The sequence below is a fragment of the Hippopotamus amphibius genome, chromosome 3, assembly GCF_030028045.1.
Source record: "Hippopotamus amphibius kiboko isolate mHipAmp2 chromosome 3, mHipAmp2.hap2, whole genome shotgun sequence".
Classification (NCBI taxonomy): Eukaryota; Metazoa; Chordata; class Mammalia; order Artiodactyla; family Hippopotamidae; genus Hippopotamus; species Hippopotamus amphibius.
The window spans coordinates 198,943,281-198,966,690 of NC_080188.1; the positions used below are offsets into that span (position 1 = coordinate 198,943,281).

Genomic DNA, 23,410 nt, shown 5'->3' on the forward strand with positions numbered 1-23,410 from the left:
CAGCATCCTCTAAAGGTGCCCATGGCTCCGCCCCTGCTCCGCCCCCAGTCTCGGCTCCCCGGGAGGCGTGCGCCCCTCTTCTGGCACCCCCCCCGCCACGTGGGGGGCTGGGTTCTCCGTCTCCTCCAAGGACCGTCAGCTTCGCTCTTGCTCACCTGCATGTCTCCTCCAGCCCTTCGCTACATCATCACCGTGAAGGGCACAACGCAGGAGACCCACCTGTGTTGAGGGGTCTCGCGGGCAGTGTCCTGTCCCTGTCGCCTGGCTCTGCAGCGGCAGGCCTCCTTTTACACACACCTGCACCCCTCGGTGCAGACTTTTCTGTGGGATGAATCCCTGGATGTGGAATGACTGGTGTGAACCTTTTCACTGGAAAAGATTCTGTGAAATTCCGCCCGAAACGTGCGCATTTCAGTTCCCACCGAGGGTGTGTGGGGCTCTGTTCCCCACAGGCTCCCCAGCCGGGGCTGCTACCACTCTTCAGCACCATTTCCATCGCTTTCTTTTTCTTTTTCTTTTTTTTAAATTTATTTATTTATTTATTGGCTACGTTGGGTCTTCGTTGCCGCACGAGGGCTTTCTCTAGTTGTGGAGAACGCGGGCTATTCTTTGTTGCGGTGTGCGGGCTTCTCATTGCGGTGGCTTCTCTTGTAGAGCATGGGCTCTAGGTGCATGGGCTTCAGTAGTTGTGGCATGCAGGCTCAATAGTTGTGGCTCACGGGCCCTAGAATGCAGGCTCAGCAGTTGTGGTGCACGGGCTTAGCTGCTCTGAGGCACGTGGGATCTTCCCGGACCAGGGCTTGAACCCGTGTCCTTTGCATTGGCAGGCGGGTTCTTAACCACTGCGCCACCAGGGAAGTCCCCTCCATTGTTTTCTGATTAGACATGTGATATATGTTCACTGTTTTTAAAAAGGGGGAAATGCAGAGAAGGGTAAGGGGAAATAAAGATTAGCTGTCATACCACCACCCAAGGTAAGACGTCCTGTCCATTTTTACAAAAGATGAGAGCAGAGGCCACAGGTAGCCAAGGTGGTCACCTGAGGAAGCTTCCAGACTCCCTTGTGCCAGTGACGAGGTGTTACAGATTGCCCGCTTCTCTCCTGCCCCCTCCCCAGCCACTGGTGTCTCCAAAGGCTTGAGATCGTCTCCGCAGCGTGGGGGGGGAGCTGTTTGGAGGTAGTTGGTTCCAGTGTCTGCACCCCTAAGTGTCCCTTCAAAACAGGTCTGCGGCCAGAAAAGCCCCCACCGAGGCCTGGGGGCAGCGATGGGAGAGGAGTGGCCCAGAGTGTGTTCCCGGCGTTGGCCCTGGGCCCAGCAGACCCCCTCTCCAGCCGGCCCAGAGCCAGCGTCCATGTCCCCGGGGCCCCGATGCCCTGGGACCGCCCTCCAATGCTGCCCTGCCTCCTTTCCAGAGACCTGAATGACAACCAGCTGCACGAGTTCCCCGTGGCCATCCGGACACTGGGCCGCCTGCAGGAACTGTAAGCGCCTCTGTGGGGTTCGGGGTGTCCTCTGCGCCCAAGGGCCCCCCACACCCTCATCTCCAGAGGTCCCGACCCCCCAGGGCAGCGGTCATGAGCCTCGCTGCGGGGCTCTGAGCATCCCTGGGGCTGCGTCACCGCAGAGCTGGGCCTTCCAGCCTGGGAGAGCGAGGCCGGGCCCCTCCTGTCCGGCTTGCCCAGCACGCCCCTGCCTTGGCCAGCTGCGTGCAGCGATGGAAGGGGATGGGGTGGGGCTGATTTGTGCCTTGGGGTCCCGCCTCAGTCCCGGTCCCCGTGGGTGGACGAGGAGTTGGCTCCGCCCCCGACGGTCACCGCTCGTTTTATTCTAAGATGCATTTCCTCAGCACCCACGGTGCCGGGCGCCGTGCTGCTGCTAAACGCAAACCGGGGGTGAGACAGACGTGGCCGCCCCGGGACCTCAGGCCCGTCGAGGACGCAGAGTACGGGGCAGGACAGGGCAGCTCCGGGCCAGCGTGGGGCTCTGACCCGGAGGTGTAAGCTCAGCTAGAACAGCCTGGTGTCCAGAGCACCGAGGGAGTGCTGTGGGCTCACACGGCGGAGGTCCGCCTCCGAGGACGGACGGGCTTCAGGCGGCGGCGGGGAGGAGGAACAGTGGAGGTGAAGACCCAGCGGCACGGCGGTGGGCAGAGACGGCCTTCGGGGCGAGGGGCGCCTGCAGCAGGACGGGGTCTGCAGGCAGCTGAGCGGGACCAGCGGGGGCGGCGGGCGTTCAGGGCCGGAGCTCAGGCCTGCAGGGGAGGGTCCGCGTGAGACACGGCCGCAAGTCCTCCGCTGCCAGTGAGGCACCAGGGCCTGCCTTTCCGCTGGAGCTGGGAGAGGAACGAAGACTTGCTCGGTCTGGAGGGTGTGGAGGGAGCAGGGTGTGCAAAGGCCCGGGGGCAGGAAACCTGAGCTGCGGGAGAGAGCAGAGCCCTGGGGGAGCAGGAGCAGGAAGGCACGTGGGTGGGGGGTGTCTGTCTGTCCACGTCTGTTGCGAGGAGCAGCTTGAGGACAGGGGCTCTGTCTCGTGAACGTCTCAATCCCTCGGAGCCCGGCTCAGCACTGGCCACGAGGGGGGTGATCAGACGTGAGAGGAGCAAATTCACGCAGGACACTGGAGGAGCCAGGCAGGCGGGGTGGGCGGGGCTGGAGGGAGGAGGGAGCGAAGGGGGGGGGAGGGCTCCGGAGGCCAGGGAGTGCCGAGGAGGCCGGCGCCGCGGTGGCCCGCTCAGCCTGGGTGGGACGGTTCAGTCCCACGTTTGCTTTGAAGGGTGCTCCCCGTGACCAGACGCACTGTTCCCAGCGTCCAGACCTGCACGGTTGGTGGGGGCCTCGCCCCCCTTTTCTCCTCCACGGTCACAGCCCTGCCCCCCACCCCCGCGCCCCCGGCCTTGGGGCCAATCCCTCCGCTGCTCTGCTCCTCCTCAGGGCCTGGAGGCCGAGCCTGGCTCCGTCTGGGGATCCCCTCCCCTCCGGGGGCCCCTGTCCTTTCCACGTCCTCTTCCCAGGCACCCTCGGCTCCCTGCTGGGGGCCGTGCGGGGTTCCGCCTGCCCTGGGGTCTGGGCCCAGCCTGCTCCCCTGAGAGGGCCTCGCGGCCCCCCGCCCGGGCTCACCCTCTCTCCGGGTCGTGGAGCACAGGGAGATAGAGTCCCAGGCGGACGTCCCTTTGGCCCCGTGGCCCTCCTGCCTGGTTGTCGGAGAGCCCACGTCCCGCCCACACACTCCCTGCCTCCTCCTCACGCCCGTGTCGTCCCGCAGGGGTTTCCATAACAACAACATCAAGGCCATCCCAGAGAAGGCCTTCCTGGGGAACCCCCTGCTGCAGACCATGTGAGTCCTCGCTCCTGGCGCACGTGTGCGGGGAGGACGGGCCGGGAGGCAGGACGGGCTCCTGCGTGCTGGTCTCTGGTCTCCACCATGCAGGGAGGGCAGACGCCTGCCTCTGGTCTAGCCGGGAAGGCGGGCGAAGGGCTCCGGTGTCTTTCTTGCAGACACTTTTACGACAACCCGATCCAGTTCGTGGGGAGGTCGGCGTTCCGGCACCTGCCCAGGCTGCACACCCTGTGAGTCCCTGCCTCCCCCCGCCCCCCAGTCCCACCAAGTCAGGGTCCCGCTCACGTAGCTGAAGGAGCGACACCCCGACAAGGCTCTGGCTCTCCGGGTCCCTGCGGCCTCGCCCGTGGCCCCCGCGGCCTCCCCCGTGGCCCCCGCCGCCTCCCCCCCGGCCCTCCGCTGCCCAAAGGCATCCTCGTCTCCCCCTCTTTCAGTTCCCTCCCCAGCGCAAGGTCTTCAGGAAGCCGCCCGCTGGTGCGGTGGCGGCACGGGGCTGCCCCTGCGTGCCGGGCGCTCGCTCCGCCTTCTCAGGCCGTCCCCTCCCCCCGAGGCTGGGCTGGACCCCAGGCTCTCCCGCTCGGGCCGAGCCCAGGGTCTTCCTCAGGGTGTGCTGGCTCCCATCCTGTTGGGCTTCTGTCACTGGCAGGCCTGTGTGGTCCCCGAGGTGGAGTGACCCGTGGGGGACGCCCCGCAGGTGACACGTAGGGGAGACCTACTCCCCGGCTCCGAGGAGCAACCCCAGCAGCCAAACACTTTTCCGGAAGCACTCGAGCCGTCGCCTGCCATCGGGGCGCGTCCCGCGGCCCCTGCCTGTGTTTTGTGCGCCCTGGTGCCGGGGGGCTGGGGGGCCGGGGGGCCGGGGGGCCGGGGGCCGGCTCTGTCTGGGCCAGGCTCGGCGGAGCTGACTTAGGAAATGGCAGCGTGGACCCTGCCAGGCGTCCAGCCTCCGCCAGGGAAGGGTGGTGTTTCCCGGGAAGGTGGGGTCCTTGGGGGAGGTCCCTGAACGCGGGCCCCAGCCTTCGGCGCTCGGTGCTCTGTCTCCAGCTCCCTGAACGGTGCCGCAGACACCCAGGAGTTCCCGGACCTCAAGGGCACCCGCAGTCTGGAGATCCTGTGAGTGGACGCTCAGCCCACCCCCTGCCGCCCCCCAGAGCCCCCAGGCCCCGCTCCCCAAGGTCCGGCCTTCTGCTGTTGGTTCCCGCCTGGCGCAGCGGCCGCGCGCGGTGGGTGAAGCCCGGTGGGCGGTGGTTCCGGGGGAGGGGGCTGCTCTCCCCCGCGTTCCCGGCCTGGGGTTTCTCAGGGTCCCTTCCCCCAGGCCCAGGTGCGCGGAGGACCCGCCGGGGCAGGAGGGCCGTGACAGCCGCCTCCTCTGCCTCCCGGTTTCCACTCCACGTCCAGGGGCTGGGGGGGAGGGGTCAGGACGCAGCAGGCCCGCGGTTCCCTGTGAGAGCGCGGGCAGAACAGCCCCGCGAGCACCCAGAGCTGGCAGGAGCAGCTCCCCGCGCGTGGCCTCGGCCTCAGGTCTTCCCCGGGACCCCCATCCCAAGCCCGGCCGCTCTGCAGCCCGCTCCCCCGCCCCGGGCAGCACCCCTCTGCCAGGCGCAGGGCACGGCTCTGGGCCTGGTCCCCGCAGCCCCCCGCCCGTGCCCCCACAGCTCTGTGTTCCCACACCAGCGTCAGGCTCAGGGCCGGCTGAGCACGGCAGGGCCTGCGGTGGAGCCAGCCCCTCCGCTGTCCCCGCAGGACCCTGACCCGCGCGGGCCTCCGGCGGCTCCCCCCGGGCGTGTGCCAGCAGCTGCCCAGGCTCCGTGTCCTGTGAGTGCCTCGCCCGCCCGCCCGGCTGGGCTCCTTCTGCGTCCGCGCCCGGGTCGCTCTCCTCCTGGGGGGGGCAGCCGGGCCGAGACCTGCCCGAGAGGAGCTGGGCCACCCTCTGCCTCTCGGGGGGAAGCCTCGGTCTTTGGGCTCAGAGCCGGGGCTGAGGCTCCACCGCTTCCCGCCGGGCGAGCCCCAGCTCCCCTGTCCGCGGCCCTGAGCTCCTGCTTCTTGTCTGTGAAATGTGGGTGCGTGTGGAGGACTGGACGCGCCCAGCACGTCGTAGGTCCCCCAGGGCGGCCCGGGGGGGTTACCCGAGTCGACGCCGGGACCGCAGAGGTGCCTCAGTGCCTTGTGACGCGCAGGGGTTCCCTCTCCCCCGAGCCCCCGGTGTTCGAGGCGCTCACGGGCCACGGCCCCCGCGCGAGACGTGCACGGCCCGCGCTGGACGGGCTGGGTGTCCTTGGGCAGGTCCTGTCCCCTCTCTGCGCCTCGGTTGGATGGGGGTGGGGCCGGGGGATCCCTAGGGCCGTCAGCTCCACACTGCGGTGGTGGTGCCGTGCCCCGGGGTGGCCTTGGCCAGCCGCCTCGTCCCAACGTGGGCCCCGCGGGCCACCTTGCGCCCCCTCACCTTCTGCTCCCCGACCCCTGGGGCCCTCCCAGGCCCCCCAGGGCTTCCTACGGATGAGGCCGCCCCCCTGGGCCCTGCACGGAGGCGGGGGCTCGGCGGGGCGGGGCTGGGGGCTGCAGGGACGTGCCTGGGTGAGGGGGGCCACGGCCGTGTCCCTGAGCCCAGCTCCCCTCGCCGGCCCGTACCCCCTCCCCAGGGAGCTGTCCCACAACCAGATCCAGGGCCTGCCCAGCCTGCGCGGCTGTCAGGAGCTGCAGGAGATGTGAGTCTGGGGCAGGGGCCCGAGGGCGGGGCCCGCAGGCTCTCTGACCCTCCCCTCCTTGGGCTCGCTGGCCCCGGGGTCAGGGCTGGGAGCTCGGCAGAGGCCGGACAGGCCGGGACTCACAGCGACGGCCCGGGAGCGGGTGCCCAGACGGGGTCTCGAGACGGCTCCTTGGGGGTCAAGACAGCAGGAAAGGGGACGGTGATTAGGCCAGCGGAGGGGCAGGTGGGCTGGACACGAGGGGGTCTCGGAGGACGGGAGGCGCCCCAGGCTCTGGTTTTCCACACACACGCACGCCCGTGCACACACGCACGCCCGTGCACACACGTGTCAGGGAGGGAACCTGTTCCACGGAAACCGAGACCACCTCACAGGTTCTCCCAGCTCCGAGCACCCAGCTTGCTGCCCCCCGCCCCCGGTGACGGGGCCTCCGCGCTCCCTGTCTGCGCCCTGGGACCTGGCAGGGTGGCAGTGAGGGCCTGTCCTGGGGTCTCTGCACCGTAGCTGAGGCCCAGGGTCCGTCTCCCACCAGGACGCCCGTCCGTGGAGCTCTGCCTCCCCGCTGGGGCCGTCGCTGGGCCACCAGGGGCTGGGCAGTGCTCGGCTGCTGGACTGGGGGCTGGGGGGCCCACGGGGCGAGGCCAGCTGGGCCGGGAGCCAGGCCCGGTGGGGACCCTGGACACGCACTCCCTTTGGCTTTGGGGCCGCAGGGATGGCTTTGGGGCTTTGTCTCCTGACCCACGTACCCAAGGCAACCGGATCCCGCGTGCTGCCTTTAATTCTGGAGAGTTCTGCAGGCTGGGTCCTTTCTTCCTCGCAGTGCTGGGGTGGGGGCGGGAGCGGGGGCAGCGTCCAGGCCTCCGGGCTCACCCAGCCTGTTGCTGCCCTAGCGGCCTCCAGCACAACCGCATCTCGGAAATCAGGGCCGACACCTTCCGCCAGCTGACCTCCCTGCAGGCCCTGTGAGTACCCCGGGGAGGGGCGCTCTCCCTGCCGGCCCGCGCCCTGTCAGCACGCCCAGCCCCCGGGCGGGGCCCTCCCTGCACGCCTGCACCGTGCCACACGTGTCGGTGACCCAGGGTGAGGAGGACGGGTCCTCCGTGTCGCTGCCCATCCCACCCCGTCCTCTCCGCCCGTAGGGACCTGAGCTGGAACGCCATCCGGGCCATCCACCCTGAGGCCTTCGTGACCCTGCGCTCGCTGGTCAAGCTGTGAGTGCTCGGGCCCCACGGCCTGTGGGCTGCCCGGCGGGGGCAGGGGGCCCAGCCCAGGGCGGGACACGCGTGGTGCGGGACACGCGTGGTGCCGGCCACGCGAACCCTAGGCAGCGTTCCCAGCCCCTTGACAGCCCACGGGGCCTGACAAGCAGGAGGCACCTCCCGCGAGCTCCGCGGCAGCGGGTGTGCGCCCCGGGCCATGGGGCGGGCGGGCAGTGTGGGGCCGGGCCTGCAGTCACAGGTGCCCTGAGTCACCAGGGTGTGACCAGGGAGCGCGTGGGGCCGGCTGCACGGTCGCTACGTCAGCGCGGGGAGGGGCCTGGTGGGGGGGCCTCGCGCACAGAGGGGCAGGTTCTTCCTGAAGGCGCGTCCATGAGACCACACAGCCCCCCCCCCCGCCCCGGCACGTGCAGCCCCGCCTGGCGTGGAGGGGCTCCCTCCCGGGGCCGGGCCCAGGCCCCTGGCTCCCAGCCTGCTCTCTGGGCTCCGCCACACTCGCACCTCTGCTCCCCGCACGTCTGCTCTGCTCCCACCGCGTTGGCTGGCTGGGTGGACATCTTCACCCGCTTGAAAGATGAGGCCATGGGGGCGCGGGCAGACCCGCGACTCCCCTCAGCTTCACGGGGAGCTGGTGACGGGGCCAGGCTGCTTCCACGCCGCCTGGTCTGTGGACGCTCTGTCTGGCTTGGAGGCCTGGCTTCCTCCAGTGTTTCTCCGGGGGGAGCCACGCACATCCTGGCCTCTGGCTGCAAAGCTGGCCCTAAAACAGAATGGGTGCCTGGATCTCTGCGTGTGGCCAGACGGCTGCGCTGTCCAGGCCCAGCTGTGGCCTCCGTGTCCTCAGAAGTGCAGGGCCCAGGGCCGGCGCAGCAGGCAGATGCCCTGGTGGGGGCGTAGGGGCTCTGGTGGGACGTGGACAGGGCCCAGCAGCTGGGCTGGGGGCTGTATTACCCAGGAACTGGGCTGGGGTGGCGGTGCCCTCAATAGCCCTGTGCACAGTCGGCCCCCGAGGCCGCCGGGCTGGGGACGAGGCCGCCGGGCTGGGGACGATGGAGCCCTGGCGGCCCTGCCGCCTCTGCCTGGCGTCCGTGCTGCTCTCTGCCGAGCCTCTGTCCTCCCCGCCGCTCCATCCTGGGCACACGGGCCACGCCCTCAGCACAGTCAGCGCCCAGCCACCCCCTCGCCGCCAGTGACCCTGACCATCCACCGTCCTAGGGACCTGACGGGCAACCAGCTGACCGTGCTGCCCCTGGCTGGGCTTGGGGGCCTGGTGCATCTGAAGCTCAAAGGGAACCGGGCTCTGTCCCAGGCCTTCCCCAAGGACAGCTTCCCCAAACTGAGGTAAGGCTGCCCGTCCCCCACACCTGCGGGGGTTTGCCCCAGGGCAGTGGCCAGGCCCGGAGGGACAGGTGAGAGCCCAGGGCCTCAACCTGAGAAAGGCTGGGGGCCTAGAGTCTGGCCAGGCCTGAGTGGGGAGGCCCCTTGCTCCTCATCCCCTGGGTAGTGTGTCCCAGTCCCAGCCCGGGGGACCCCCGCGAGGACAGAGAGGTACGGTGGCGGGAAGGCCCCCTGCCCACGTGCGCAGCGTCCGGGCCTGGAGTCCGGGCTGAGCCCGGGGCACGCGTGAGTCGAAAACAGTCGCTCAGCCCTTCCGGGTGCCAAGGACCCCAGGCCTCCTTCAGCCCGGGGGGCCCACACCCCATCTGCTGCGAAATGAGGGGGTCTGGCCTCACCCCCGGGGCGCCAGCCCAGCTCGGATGCAGCCAGGGAGGGTCGGGCACGAGGCGCCGGCCTCATGGAGGGCGGGGTGAAGGGGGCCAGGAGAAGCCCGTCTGCTGGCGAGGGGAAGAGGGAGGCTGCCTGGAGGGGCCGGAGCTCCCGCTCTGAGCCCCGCTCGGGTCTCAAGATGAGGGAGGAGGAGGCTGCACCGTCCTCAGGGCCCTCGGAGGCAAGAGTCAGGTTGTCGGCCCTTAGGAAGAAGCCCAGCTGGCCGCCCGCAGGAGGTGGCCGCCCGCAGGAGGTGGCCGTCGGGGTGCTGCGGGGTCGGAGGGCAGTTGCAGGGCGCCGGGTCCCTGACCAAGGCTAAGGCGGCCGTCTGCCCCCTGGCCCCCAGGACCCTGGAGGTGCCCTACGCCTACCAGTGCTGCTCCTATGGCACCTGCCCTGGCTTCTTCAAGGCCTCCGGGCAGTGGGGGTCCCAGGACCCTCACCCTGACGACCAGGACGCTCCCAAGAGGCCACTGGGCCTCCTCGCTGGCCGGGCCGCGAGCCGCTGTGAGTGACCGTGGGCGGGGCCCCGGGCGGCCGTGGGGGGGACGTGCGGGGGGAGGCGGGGCCCTGGGCGGAGGCAGGGGCCGCAGGGGTCCCCGGGGAGGGCGCCGCCCCCGCGCAGACCTGCCTCCGAGGCCTGGGGAGAAAAGGCGGCGCGGACCCGGAGGGCGGACCTGGAGGGCAGACGCGTGTGCGGCCTCCAGAGCCCGCTGTGGCCCCCGGGGGCTCCCCAGGCCCGCGGCGCCTGGGGCAGCCCCGCCCTCGCGGGGCTGGTGGGGGCGGCGCCTCCGTGGTGCCCCCGCCTCGCAGGCCCCGCCGCAGGGCGCGCGAGCAGACGGCCCTTTTCCCTCCGCCTGCGCCGCTGGGGTGGATGAAATCAATTAAGCTAAACCTGCTCCCGGGAAGAAGCCCCTCACGCTGTGTCCCAGAGCCTGGGGCCCGCCGGGGGTCCCTGCTGTCCCTGCCGTCTGCCCGGCGACCTCCCGGGGGCCCTCGGAGGCCCTGGCGCGCGGGGGCCTTGCGGGAGGCCAGAGGGGACCGCCTCCGGGCCGGGGCCTCCGATGCAGGGCGGAGGGGGGGCCGTGGGAGGCCCCTGCTGCTGAGCAGGTGCAGGGGGAGGAGGAGAGGAAGGGCCCCGCCTATGGGGTGTCTCCTTCGTCTCTAACTTCCTCTCCACGGTGCGTCCGCGCAGAAGTAAACGGAGGAAGAACAGTCACAGCAGCGTAGACAGTCCCGGGTTCTGACCCCACCGCGCAGCTCCTGGGTTGGGTCACTGTGGACGAGGCCTTTCGGAGCGTCTGCCTTCGCACCCCCGGGCTGTCGGGGGGTGGAGGGTCCCACAGACGGAAGCGTGTGCCTGCATCCGCGGTCGCCGCTTGGGGAGGGGCCCCTGGTTGGACACGCAGGAGCGCAGCCGGGGCGGGGGGCGGGGGGTGCTGAGGTGGGCGGGCAGGGGGGGCCGGAGGGGCCCGGGAGCGTGTGAGGCCCAGCGCCAGCCAGGCAGACGCTTCCCCGGCACGGTCTGGGTGCCGTCCATCCACGTCGCAGGGCCGGGAAGGAGGAGCAGAGACGTTCCTTCCTTAAGGGGAAACTTTCCACCCGGCCGGGGCCTGGCAGAACCTCAGGGCGTCGTAGGGATGCTGCCGGCGGGCGCCGGTGGGGGAGCTGGGCGGGGCCCCTCGGCCTCCTCAGTGAGGGGCGGTACCCAGCACCTTGGCTGGGACCTTCCAGCCCCAGACGGCATCCGCAGGCCTCACCTCTTGCGTCTCATTCATGCGTTTTGACTTCCAAGCACTGCTGAGAGCTGTGCTCTGCAGAGCAGGGAAGGTGGGGAGGGATGGGCGGCCGTGCTGTGGGCACCACGCAGCCCCCTGCCCAGCTGACGGCTTCCAGGTGCCGGGCAGCTCCACAGGGCCTCCCTGCCCCCCGGGAAGATTCCCAACGGAAGTGTCTGCCCTTTAAGTAGGAGGAAGGCTCCGCCCAGGAAGCAAACGCGTGAGCCTGGCCTGTGAGCAGGCTCCTAACCTTCCAGGAGCAGCAGTTTACCGGCCGTTCCCCAGCCCGACTCCAGAAACTCAGTTCTTACTGTTAAAAAAGTCTTCCGGGAGTTCCCTGGCGGTCTAGTGTCGGGACTCTGCACTTTCGCTGCGGGGGGCCTGTGTTCACACCCTGGCTGGCGAACTGAGGTCCCGCAAGCCACACGGCGCGGAAAACCAAACCAGTCCAGACCCTTCCAATGATGACTTACTGCTGTGAGAGACGGTGTGGTCTTTATAAACTATAAAACGGCCGAGACCATGCTTTATCATCCCGTCTTCGTAAAGAATTTACGGTCCCTGAGATGTCCTCCCCCAGGAGATTGCAGGCGCTGGTTTATTGACAAGAGCGAATAAGGAAAAGAATCCCATTTGATTCACATGTGTTTCGTAGTTTCTGTAACAAGGCATTTGACTTTCAAAACCTATTTTCTCAGACTCACAGAATCGCAGAGCCTAGACTTAGAACCGGAAGGATGGTTAGAGATTATCTAGTCCATCCGCCAACGCAGTAGAGAAGCGGGGAAGGGAAGTCCCTTCTCACACCGGGGCTCTCTGCTCCCGGGTCTCCAGTGAGACCTTGCGCCCCGCGCGTGCGTGCGTCTGGAAAGCTCCCCACCGTCTCTCCGTCGCCCCCCCAGCTTGGCTCTGTGGCCCAGCGAGGCTGGGTTTAAGTCCGCTCCGCCGCTGACGGGCGGTGAGACCCACGCAGGGCAAGGTCTTCACTTCCAGGAGCCATTTCCTCATCTGTCCGACGATGCCCGAGGGGCGCCTGGCTCCCGCGGTTGTGGGGAGGGTCCGTGAGCCGGTGAGGATGAGGACTGAGCAGAGGATGAGAGGATGAGGGCTGGGGGAGCCCCAGCCCTGGCGCCAGGTGACCTCCTCGTGGGTGCAGCGCACATGGCCACGGCTCCTCGAGAGCAGGGCCGCATCTGGTCCACCTGCCAGGCCCCCCCCCACCGCCCCGCATGTGCCCAATGCCCGGCCCAGGGCGGGCACTGCGCTCAGCGCACATGAGCTCTCTGCTGGCTTCTGGCTGTGGGAGCTTCTTCACGTAGGAAGAACCAGAACCTGTCCGTCTGGATCGTGATTTGCCTCCGTCTGTGATCCGTCCGTGGGTGCTGGTTCTGCCGTCTGGGATGTACGTAGGGGTGCGATGATGCCTGCAGGCCGGCAGCTCTTGGAGGGCGGCATGCCTCCCCTCACCTGCCTCTCCCGCGTCCAGCGCCCGCAGCTGCTCAGCTGCGGGCACCGTCCCCGGCCCCCTGCCAGCGTGGGCTGCTCCATGCTGTGCCCTGCCCAGGGTGCAGCGCGCCCAGCGGGACACAGCGTCCCCGCGGCGGGCTGGCCAGTGTGGACGGGAGGACACGGGGGCACCCTGAGTTATAGGACGACCAGGTCTTGGGTGTAAAGGACCACAGGCAGATAAGCCACATGCGGATAACGGGGAGCTGACCGAAGGCTTATCCCCGAGGACAGAAACGTTTGTGCAGGGCTGCTGGAGCGCCCTGTGCCCAGCTGGCGGCGTCGGGGTGGCGTCTCAGAGTGGGGGCCGTGTGGAGAAGGGTCGGGCTTGACCTGCGCCAAGACCGGGATCTGAGCCGCTTTCTGGTCTCCCCTCAGATGAGGTGGACCCGGCTGAGCTGCAGCTGGAGGTGGAGGACCCCAGGCCACACGCCCCTGTCCAGTGCAGCCCTGTTCCAGGTGAGGGGGCGCCTCGGCGGGGAGAGGGCAGGCACTGCGGAAGGAGTATTACGGAAAGTGGGGGCTGGCTGCTCCCTGGTGGAAGCCGGGACTCGAGAGACAGGGTCGGCGGAAAGAAGAGTTTGCTTTATCTTGGAGGCTGGCAACCCGGGGGGAGGGCAGCATGTCCACGTGCCGACTCCCCCACCGGGAATCCGAAATTCCGGGGGAAGCGCTTTACAGGGGAGGTTCTGGGGGCGCGGCAGAGGGAGGGGCTCCACGCAGAAGCCGCACAGCTATCTTGAAGCTGGCCACGGTGGGCTGAGCTCTTCGTTGTTTTGGGTACAGTTAGTCTTTCGTTCCAGCGGTTTCTTTGCATTTCCTTGAGGCCGGTTCTTGGAATTGTGGCAACTTCTGTCCTGGCGGCGGTCTGGTCATCACGTGGTTAACTTGTTCCACCTGGTGGGGGTTTCAGTCGCTGCAGAGCCGCTCACGGGGCGCGGCTCAGAGTATTATCTGCAGCCCTCGAGGAGGGACTGAAGGTCCCGTTTGCACGTTCTCACGTCTCTGAGTACACTTATTCTTTGGCTAAAACAGACAAGAGGCAGGCGGAGGGGACGGGGTGGGGGCTGGGGAGGACCAGAGGGTCCCGCTCCGTCCCAGGGGCACCCGACTCTTTCCTGAGTTCAGCCCCTTCTGGTCATTCCTGGGGAAGGGGCCGTCGCCCAGCCTCACTTCGGTGGCTGCTTGGGGGAGCGGGAGAGGGTGGAGGGTGGGGAGTGAAGGTGACATTTACCAATCGCCAGAGGCGACCCAGCCTGGGGGACATTCAGAGGAGAGACCCCGCTGCTCAGGGTGGGGTGCGGGGCCGCCTGCTGGCCTGAGACCCGCAGCGCGTGAGCCTGCGAGGCCTCTTCTCCATCCCTCTCCCTCCGTCCCAGCAGGGGTGCCGCCTCTCGTAGGGGAAGCTCTCGGGGTAAAACTCCGGGTGTGGGGGGGCTCCTTCCAGCACCGTCCCCTCCACAGGGCTGAGGACGCCTCCTTCAGTCTCCCCCACATCCCTCTTGCTGTCAGGAAAGAAAGGTAATTCCCGGTGGGTGCGGCCTAGCCTCTGTGCTTAGCGCGAAGCCCCAGGCCGCCCCGGAGGCGGAGCAGTGGCGGAGCGGGGAGCCGGCGGCACCGAGCGGGAGGCGGTGGCCGGCGTCCCTCCCAGCCGCGCCCGGCGCCCGCCCCCTAGTGCCCGCGGCGGTAAGCGCACCAGCGCCCCTGGAGCAGCAGGTGCGTGGCCGCGTTCCGCCTCAACCCAGTCATGGGCAGCGATGACATAAAAAAGGATGCTCCGAAAGACGAAACCCTGCGGGCACGCGCGTTCGCAGCAGCCGGTGCAGACTCGCCCACAGACGCCGAAAACATGTTTTTGAGGGATGTAATGATAAAGCGTGCATGAGAAAACTTTAACTTAAAAAAGAAAACAAGAAACTATATGCGTAAAGTCCCAACTTAGTTAAAAAATCTGTATGTATGTATGTATTTTTAAAAACTGATAGAAAACATAGCAAAGTGATGAGTTTCTCTGAGGGGCGGAATCATAGGCTGCTAAGTTTTCCAGTTTTTCTACAATGGCCATCTATTGTTTGGTGATCAGAAAAAAAAAAGTTTAAAAAGAGTTGTCACAAAAGCCTCTGAAACCCCCAAGCCGCCTGGCCGCACACGGAAGAAAAGGAGGCTCAGGTCAGGATGAAAGGAGAAGAGGTCCAAAGTTGCGGTGGCTGGAGGCCGGGGCCTGGGGAGACAGATGGACGCACCAGGCTCCCCCGGGCCGGGGGCCACCTGCCTTCTCACGTGCTCATCAGGCTGCCCCCCCCCCCGCCACGGACCGAGTCGTGACCATTCACGTGGCTGCAGCGCCACGGAGACCCACCTGGCCTGGCGCCTCGCGCGGGGCCCTGGACACTGGCCCCCCCCCCGCCCCTCTGCGGGTCGGCCCAGCCTGTCCCCAGGGCTACTGCCCTGGCCGCTCCTCCAGGCCAGCCTGTCCCTTCCTGGCCTCTGGACGCCGTTCCGCGGGGACGGCTGCCCCGGCTGACGTTGCCTCAGGGCTGGTCCTGCTGCCTCGGTCTGTACCGTGTGCGCGTCTCTCACACGTGTTCCTCTGTGCCCGGGGTTAGCGCCCCCCCCCCCCGCAGCTCCTGGAAGAAGCCCCCCTTGTGTGTCCCCTCTGCTCCTTCCCCGGCCCCACCGGGCGTCCCGAGGCCAGGACCGCCCCGCAGGTGGCAGAGGCTGTGTCAGCCCCGGCCCGGGCTAGCGTCTGGTCCTCTCTCCCGCAGGCCCCTTCAAGCCCTGCGAGCACCTCCTTGAGAGCTGGGGCGTCCGCCTGGCCGTGTGGGCCGTCGTGCTGCTGGCCGTGGTCTGCAACGGGCTGGTGCTGCTGAGCCTGTCTGCGGCCGGGCCCGGCCCCCTGCCCCCCCGTCAAGTTCGTGGTGGGGGCCATCGCGGGGGCCAACGCCCTGACCGGCCTCTCCCGCGGCCTCCTTGCCCTAGTGGACGCGCTGACCTTTGGCCGCTTCGCCGAGTACGGCGCCCGCTGGGAGACGGGCCCGGGCTGCCGGGCCGCGGGCTTCCTGGCCGTGCTGGGCTCTGAGGCCTCGGTGCTGCTGCTGACCTTGGCCGCCGTGCACGGCAGCGTGGCTGTGGCCGGCGCGCGGGCCCGCGGGAAGGCACCGGCCCCGGGCAGCCTGCGCCTGGGGGCCCTGGGCTGCCTGGCGCTGGCGGGGCTGGCGGCCGCCCTGCCGCTGGCCTCCGTGGGCGAGTACGGGGCCTCCCCGCTCTGCCTGCCCTACGCGCCGCCCGACGGCCGGCCAGCTGCCCTGGGCTTCTCCGCGGCCCTGGCGCTGCTCAACGCGTGCTGCTTCCTGGCGGTGGCCGCGGCCTACGTCAAGCTCTCCTGCGACCTGCCCGGGGCTGAGCTGGAGGCCGCGTGGGACTGCGCTGCCCTGCGCCACGTGGCCTGGCTCGCCTTCGCCGACGGGCTCCTCTACTGCCCCGTGGCCTTCCTGAGCCTGGCGTCGGCGCTGGGCCTCTTCCCCATCACCCCCGAGGCCGTCAAGTCCGTGCTGCTCCTGGTGCTGCCCCTGCCCGCCTGCCTCAACCCCCTGCTCTACCTGCTCTTCAGCCCCCACTGCCGGGAGGACCTGCGGCGGCTCCGGCCCCGCCCGGGGGTCCCAGGGCACCTCGCCCTGGCGGCTGCCGGCCAGCTGGAGCCCAGCTCCTGCGACTCCACCCAGGCCCTGGTGGCCTTCTCAGACGTGGAGCTCATCCCGGAGGCCTCCGAGGCGGGCTGGCCCGCTGGGCTGGAGACCTACGGCTTCCCCTTGGTGACCCTCGCCCCCCACCAGCAGCCCCGGGGGCCCCCGGCCAGAGCGCGGCCCCCGCACAGAGCCAGCGGGAACCCGCTTTGGGAACCGGCCGCTCTCTGTGGACGGTGGAGCGCTGCGGGGGGCTGAGGGGGCCGTGCAGGCTGGCGGGGGCTGGCTGGCGGGTAGGGGCTTCCAGGCGTCTGGCTTGGCCCCGGCCTCACACTTGTAAATGTCCTCCGCGCTCCCCCCACCCCCTGGATGACGCTGCTTGTAAAATAAGTTCCACCCGATTCCGCGTGCGACGCGGGCAGATGGCCCTGACCCCGCCCCTGGCTCCCAGGCCACCGCCCGCGTCCTTGGCCTGGCTTCCCCTCGCTCCTGCCCTGGCCTCTTCCCTTGTCACGTCTGAGGCTGAGGACAGAGGTCTGGACGTTTGCCCGCTTAAGGAAAATGAGGGGCGCGCAGGCCCGTGAGCGGGGGTGGGGGCCCGCGCGGCCCGGGGTCAGAGGCAGTGGGCAGGGGCCTCGGGGAGGCCGGGGAGGGGCTGCCGGGGCCTGGCCCCGTGCTCGCGGCCGGACGCACACGTGCTCTGCCCCACTGGTCCTGAGTGTGCCGCTCAGGAGACTCCTGTGAAAATCGGTTTTGGAAAACAGGACACGGTGCCCCTTCCTGAGGGATTCAGGGCGTTTGTCAGCCTCGTCCGGAGGCAGGAACATCCTGCAGCTGTGGAATCTGCTCAACTTGCTTTAACCCAGTTTCCCGAACTGTTGATCGATAGGTTTTGGCTCGCTGCTTCGGTTTTCATGGGACATCTGCGTGCATCTCACAGACTAGCCCTCGTCTCTCCCAGGGGCCCTCTTCTGAATCACCTGGTGACAGCACAAGAGGCCACCAGTCCTGAAAGCCCGGTCCTGGGAGCTGGGCCCCATCGAGCACATGTGACCTTCCTGTCCCTCTTGCCCTGCCCTGAAAAGAGTGGGGCGTGGGCTGCCCTGCGGTCCAGCCTGAGACCCCTGCATGGGGACAGGTGAAAGGCCTCCCAGCCGCCAGAGAAGCTCCTGCCCTCGTACGACAGAGGGTTCCTGGCTGTGAGCCGCCTTCCTGTGGTTTTCCGCCTGCCGCCACCTGCCACCAGCCTGGCCTCCCTCACGCCCACACCCTGCCTCTCGGGGCACAGGGAGCCCTTGGCTGGTGCCGGGGGTGCTTGTGTCACATGTTGGGTTGCAGGAAGCGCCCCCCAGGACTGGACTCCTAGGTGCCCCAGACTGGCCAGGACCTTCTGCTGTCGTGGCCTCCCTCACTTACTGGGCGGCCACCCCCTCCCCCCCCCCCCCCCCCAAATACAGGATGAGGCGTGAGTGCCAGGGCTCCGAAGAGGGTGAGACCTGTCCAGGGCAGCCGGCATCAGCCACGTTGGGCCGGAGCCTGGAATCCGAGACCCAGCCGGACGCAGAGCTCCCCCAGTGCTGTCGTCGTCCTGAGCCAGCCCCCCAGAGCCCAGGGAGGTCCTTGTGTTGATCCTTTCATGACCTGCGGCCCAACGTCCCTTGACCTCCCTGCCTCCCCCTGCCCCCACAGTGGAGATTCTCACACGAGTCTCCAAGGCTGCTGGGTGGGATGGAGGGATGAGGTGGGGACCACGGCGGAACCAGCATGTTTTAAATCTCCTTTTAAGTCAAGCTGAGTCCCCTGGACTCTCGCAGGCTCTGAAGCCAGGCGTGCTGTCCTGCTGCCACAGGAGAGCCCCAGGGCCAGCCCCGGCAGGCGCACGCCAATGGTGGTGAATTCATTTGTCAGCTGGTGACGTGGGAACCCTACTCTCCTCTCCTCCCTGGGGCTGATCCGGAGCCTCTCACGGAAGTAGGTCGCGCTGCTTTGGTGCTGAGAAGTGGCGACTCTTACCTGGGAAAGGAGTTCTCTGAGACGCCCCAGGATGGATGGCAAAGGGGGTGTGATTTTTGGGGGCCTCGACATCTAGGGGCCCAGGCCCCTCCCGTGTGCCCACCGTCCCCCCCGAGTCGGAGCCGTTGCTGGGTGGGCCGTGGGGAGGATGGCCCTGTGTGGGAGCCCAGGAGTCGCGGGGCCCGTCCACTGTGTGGGCCTCTTCCCCAAGGAGGGGCCGGGGCTTCGGGGCTGCAAGCTCAAGGGCAGACCTGCCGCCGCCTGTGTTCTGTTCCCAGCCAGCTGGGCTTCAGCCAGGGCTCCACTTTCTGCTCAGAGGAGAGGTTGTCTGCCAGAAACTATTTTCATTATTCAGAGCCTCATAGATGTTGTACATTTACCCAGGATGAGAGGTGAAGTAAAGTTTCTTCGTGTTCGACTGGCTTTCTGGCAAGTCGGTGTGTCACTCCGTGTCTGTCCCCGCTGTGATCAGTAGATTATGACGATACGTACATCACTGATTAAAACAACATCAAAAGCCAAATAATTCAGTACATGTAAATGCATTTTTCTTGGGTTGATGATGTCTTCCAAGATGGCGTGCACGGGAAGAGTCCGTCCCAGGGGCCGTGGTGGTGGAGACGCTGGTTCCTGCCGCCCTGGCTTCTGTGCGTCCCGCCTCTGCACACGGGGCCCGCCCGTCTCCCTGGATCGCCCGCAGTAGAGAGCCCTGGGCAGCTGTGTCCACGCCGCAAGGAAACCCCTTCCCCGGGCTGGGTGCAAGGCTGTGGTTACAGAGCCTCAGGCTGGGCCCCCCTATGCTGCCCGCCCCCCCCACCTCAAGCCCCCGAAGCTCCTCCCCGGCTTTCCTGGTCCAGGGCTGGGGAGGGGGCAGGACTGACACGGTTACCTGCAGGCCCGAGCAAGGGGAGGACGGCGCGAAGCAGTGGAAGCCCTGCCGCGCTCTGGCTTCGGCGCCGGTGCAGCGGGCCCAGCGGTGAGTATCGACGGCCCCTCCTGACCACGAGGCGCCCTGGCGGGGCTGTGGGCGTGGGGCCGGGGAGGGGCGCCCCGTCCCCGGGGCTCTGGGGCGTCTGCCACACCGAGGAGGGACCAGGATCACCCTGCCCTCGGGGGTTAAGGGCCTCTGTGTGCTTGGCACGGGGCCAGAGAGAAAGCCTGGGCCCCGGGGCCTTCTGCCCTCAGACTCGGCACCCTCGACCAACACTCCTCTTGCTTTTTCCTGTCCTCCGCCGGCCTGCTCGGCCTGCTGTCTGCCCTGGGAATCTTCTCCCCCAGCCTCGGTGCAGACTGGGATGGTGTCCCCAAGACCAGCCGGTGGGCCCCTTCTCAGGGTGAGGGAAACGGACCGGCTTCCAGGAAAGCCTGCAACCGTGGGAGGCGCCGCCCGCCCCCGCCCCCGGCCGGCGGCCAGCTCCTCCCGGGAGCACAGGGGTGCCCTCAGGAGGCCCGCCCCCTGACCTCCCGGCCCCTGTCCTGGTCCAGCCACAGGAGAGGCCACTCAGCGTCCCCGCTACACGCTCTGGGTGGAGAGGAAGCGTGTGTCTCAGAAGGAGATGCGTGGAGCAGGAAGGGAGGCGGAAGCTCGCGGGTGGAAGACCAGAAAGCGCCGCAGGGCCGGGCTGCGGGTCTGGGACCCGAGGGCAGGGCGCGGTGAGCCAGCTCTGCGACGGCGGGTGTGAGTCCCCCTGCGCCCCGCCGCCCCCCACCCCGTCAGCGAGCTCCTCTGCACCCCCTTTCAGTTCCTTCTTTCTGAATAAGTAACACGGTCACGCGGTTCGAGTAACTCGTCTCTTCCGCGGTCCCCCACTGGCCGCCCCAGGCCCTCGCTGGCTCCGCCGCTACTGTCTTCACCGTCCCTGCAGAGTCTCTTCCTGCACAGACAACACGCACGTGTGCGGTCCTGCTCTCCCTGCTACCAAGAAGGCAGCGTACACACGTCTGCTCTGCTCGTTCTCTCATTCTTAAAGGGTCCTGGCGTGTCTCCCGTTACGTGGCTGGATCACACACTCTACGCACCCCCCGTCGCGGGCATTCGAGTTGCTTGAGCTTTCGTTTTTACGCACGACACTGCAGTGAGTGCCCTGGGACACGTCTCTCTCACTGCCTGTGTCAGACACCTGTGAGGTGCCTTCCCAGCAGTGCAGCTGCGGGGTCAAAGGCCACTTCTAAGTCACGATATCTTCTCTTTACCTTATGGCTCCTTTACCCGATGCTCTGTGTTTATTCAGGGCCTCCTGTGACCCCTGCTCTCCCTGAGGCCCTTCCGTGTGTCTGTCCGCTTCAGCTCCTGGTCTGGTGGCCTCGTTTCCTCTTGGGGTTTCTGGGGCAACGTCCCGAGAGGTTGTGTGAGAATCCGACTAGCCAGGTGTCCTTCTCTCCACTATGCCAAATTGTAGGTCAAAGGTCATCTGATCGGTGGACCACTCAGGCCAGGCCCTTCCCCTGGTGCCCTGCACAGCCGCGTGTGGATGGGTGCGTCGTGGGGGTCCTGCTGGATGTGGTGTGGCCGCTCCGGATGGAGGGTGGAGGGTGGACGAGGCAGGAGAGGGCCAGCGCGTGGGGACCACCTGGCTTCGTTCACGGTCGCCACCTAAATCCTTTCCACAAAGAAGCAGCTCTGTTAGTTTCTACTAAAAAAAAAAAAAGCGGAATTAAGAAATTAATATATCTTGGAAGACCTGAGTTTAATCCCAGCTAAACCACCTACCAGTTGACTGAATTTTGTCAAGTTTATCATCTTCCCCATGTATAAAATATAATCTCAAACGCAAACCTTGTTAAAAGAATTTTAAAATCATTTATAAAAAGTGCTGGGACTCCCCCGGTGGTCCAGTGGTTAAGACTCCGCGCTTGCCCTTCAGGGGCTCCATCCCTGGTCAGGGAACTAAACCCCACACGCCGCGTGGCGCAGCCAAGAAAAAGGAAAAAGTGCCCTTTCCAGTATCTGGTATATAAAAGATTACGTAAATAAAAAGAACACAACTAAGCGGAGGCCACAGCTGGCGCCGTCGGGCGGGGGAAGGGAGCTCGGCCTTCCTGAGAGGCCACCTGACCTCAGCCACACGGCTCCGCCCCGGGCCCCGCCCCCTTGCCCGGGCCCGCCCCCTTGCCCGGGCCCGCCCCCAGGGCGCCCGCGGGGCCGAAGCTCCGCCCTGGGCCCCGCCCCCTGGCCCGGGCCCGCCCCTCCAGGGCGCCCGCGGGGCCGAAGCTCCGCCTCGGGCCCCGCCCCCTGGCCTGGGGCGCCTGGGGCTCTGCCCAGGGGCCGCTTCCTCCTTCTGGGAACATCAGTTTCACTTCGGCGCAGCCCCCGTCGCCCCCTAACGGGAGCGGGTCAGGGGGACTCAGCTCCGGGTCCAGGGGTGGCTGTGACCCCTGCTTCTTGGTTTATTCTCTCTCTGCCACCTACGGGTCCAAGGACGGGCTCACATCCCCAGGACCCCCAGTGACCCGCGGAAAGCACAACTGGACCCCTTGGTTTATGAAGTGATGACTCGGGTGTGAGTGTGAGACCTGTCACCCCGGTGGAGAAGAAGACCTCTCTCTCAACCCCCACCCACGGCCCTGGAGTAAACCCACTCACCTCTTAGCACCCCCTGGGGCAATGGGGCAATGGGGTACTGAAGGCAAGGCAGGTGGGGGGGGGCTGTCAGATGGGGAGAGTGGTGCTGGGACGGTCCGCAGGGCAGAGGGTGAGCGCCGGAGGAGGGGGAGGGTGGGAGGGGGCGGATAGGGGGGAGGGTGGGGGGGAGGAGAGAGGGGTTGGAGGAGGAGAGTGGAGGGGGAATGCGGGGGCAGAGGGGGAGGAGGGGAGGAGGGGTGGAGGGGACGGGTGGAGGGGGATGGGAGGGTGGAGGGGAGACTGGGGGGCGTTGGGGGGAGAGAGGGCGGGAGACCAGCCTCTGGGCTTCCTCCCTGAACCTGACGCCTGTAGGCTCTGCCCCAGGAGCTCCCAGGTGGCTTCGGAATCACAGGACCGCCAGGCGTCAGCACAGGGACACAGCTTAGGGAGCGTCGACGCCCCCCTCATCCCGTGGAGGAGGGACCACCCCAGAGCTGCCTGAGGCTGAGGGGCAGATGCACAGACGCAGGAACAGTGTCCGTACAGTGGTTGCACGGGGTCCTGGGGCCGGCCTGGGTTGGACTTCCAGACCTTCCATTAACAGCGCGCTGTCCTGAGGTTTTACTTAACTGCTCTTTCATCATCCGTCAGATGGAAATAGTAATAGTACCTAAACTCTGAAGGTTATTGGAGAGATTAAGGAGACTTTTCATGCAAAGAGCTTAGCTTAGTGCCTGGCACTTAGTAAGTACTTGAGAAATGTTAGATGTTATTACTTAATCCAAAAACCGAGGGGACCCTGGGGCTCGGAGCTGTCTTTCAGCCCAGCCTTGGGAACCCTTGTCAAGGAAGAGGAAGGGTCCCTGGGGGAGCCCCTCGGAGAGGGAGGCTGGCAACCTGGGTGTGGAGCCCGGCAGGAAGGCGGTGGGTTCGCAGGGGTCCGCTGGTGATGGTACCGGGGACCCTGGGCTGTGAGGGAGGAGCGTCCCCCAGCACAGGCCAAGGTGGCTGGTGGGCTGTCAGGAGGGGGACGCTGGGGGCTCCCCAGAAGGGACCCTGTCCAGGTGGTCCCTTAAGCATGACTCCGGGTCTGGGGAGAACCCAGAGGCTGAAACTCACTCCTGGGGAAGCTCGCCTCTGATGGGGTGTCTGGGGGAAAGCCGCTCAGCAGGCCTTTCCCTGAAGCCCAGAGTTGCAAGGTCCTGCTTAAAGGAGGCAGCGATGAGAGGACGGGGGTCTGGCCCAGCAGGATGTGGGGTCCGGGGAGAGGCACGCCCACCAGGGGGAGAAACCCTGGGGCAGGGGTGGGAAGGGAGACTCACGGGAGACCCGACAGCTGATGGAGACTGAGAGCTGGGGGGTGGGCGCTCTGGGGCCCCAGCTGGAGCCAAGGGGACTGGACGGGAGGAGAAGGTGCAGGCGTGGTTTCTAGGCACAGACACCTGCGGCACCCCCACCCTGTCCTTCCCTCCCTCAGGCTTCCCCAATCGAAACAGGACAACCTGGGGGGAGGCAGCGGGGGGGGGGGGGGCACTCACAGATGGGAAAACGCATTTGGCTGAAGAAGGAGCTTTATTTGTTTGGTCGCATTCCTGCCGCAGCTCAAGGGCAAAGAGCTAGTCTCCAGCCTCAGCCTGCAAGGTGGGTGGTAAGACCTGTTCTTATTTAGCCAGCTTTTGGGGAGCCAAAACACTCCGCAGTGTTTCTGGGATCACTCACGACGTCCTCTCTCCTCTCCAACTCGGGAAACTGCGCGGCTTGCTGGCCCCGCAGAGCAGCCATCCCTGCCCCCAGCCTCTGCGAAACTCAAGGGTGTGGTCCTGCACCGGGCGCTCTGCTTG

General features: G+C 67.2%; 1 protein-coding gene across 1 annotated transcript in view; it reads left to right on the forward strand.

Annotated features, from left to right (window-relative positions):
* The window catches only part of LGR6 (leucine rich repeat containing G protein-coupled receptor 6), an 88,847-nt gene extending 70,324 nt beyond the window's left edge, over positions 1-18,523 (forward strand). The window contains 14 exon segments of the mRNA XM_057729984.1: positions 1,415-1,483; positions 3,264-3,335; positions 3,497-3,568; positions 4,383-4,451; positions 5,082-5,153; positions 5,978-6,043; positions 6,934-7,005; positions 7,183-7,254; positions 8,476-8,601; positions 9,374-9,534; positions 12,690-12,770; positions 15,077-15,195; positions 15,197-16,147; positions 16,149-18,523. Of these exon segments, the coding sequence (XP_057585967.1) occupies positions 1,415-1,483; positions 3,264-3,335; positions 3,497-3,568; positions 4,383-4,451; positions 5,082-5,153; positions 5,978-6,043; positions 6,934-7,005; positions 7,183-7,254; positions 8,476-8,601; positions 9,374-9,534; positions 12,690-12,770; positions 15,077-15,195; positions 15,197-16,147; positions 16,149-16,334 (2,188 nt within the window). The 3' untranslated portion in view covers positions 16,335-18,523.
* Positions 18,524-23,410: the final 4,887 nt, after the last annotated feature.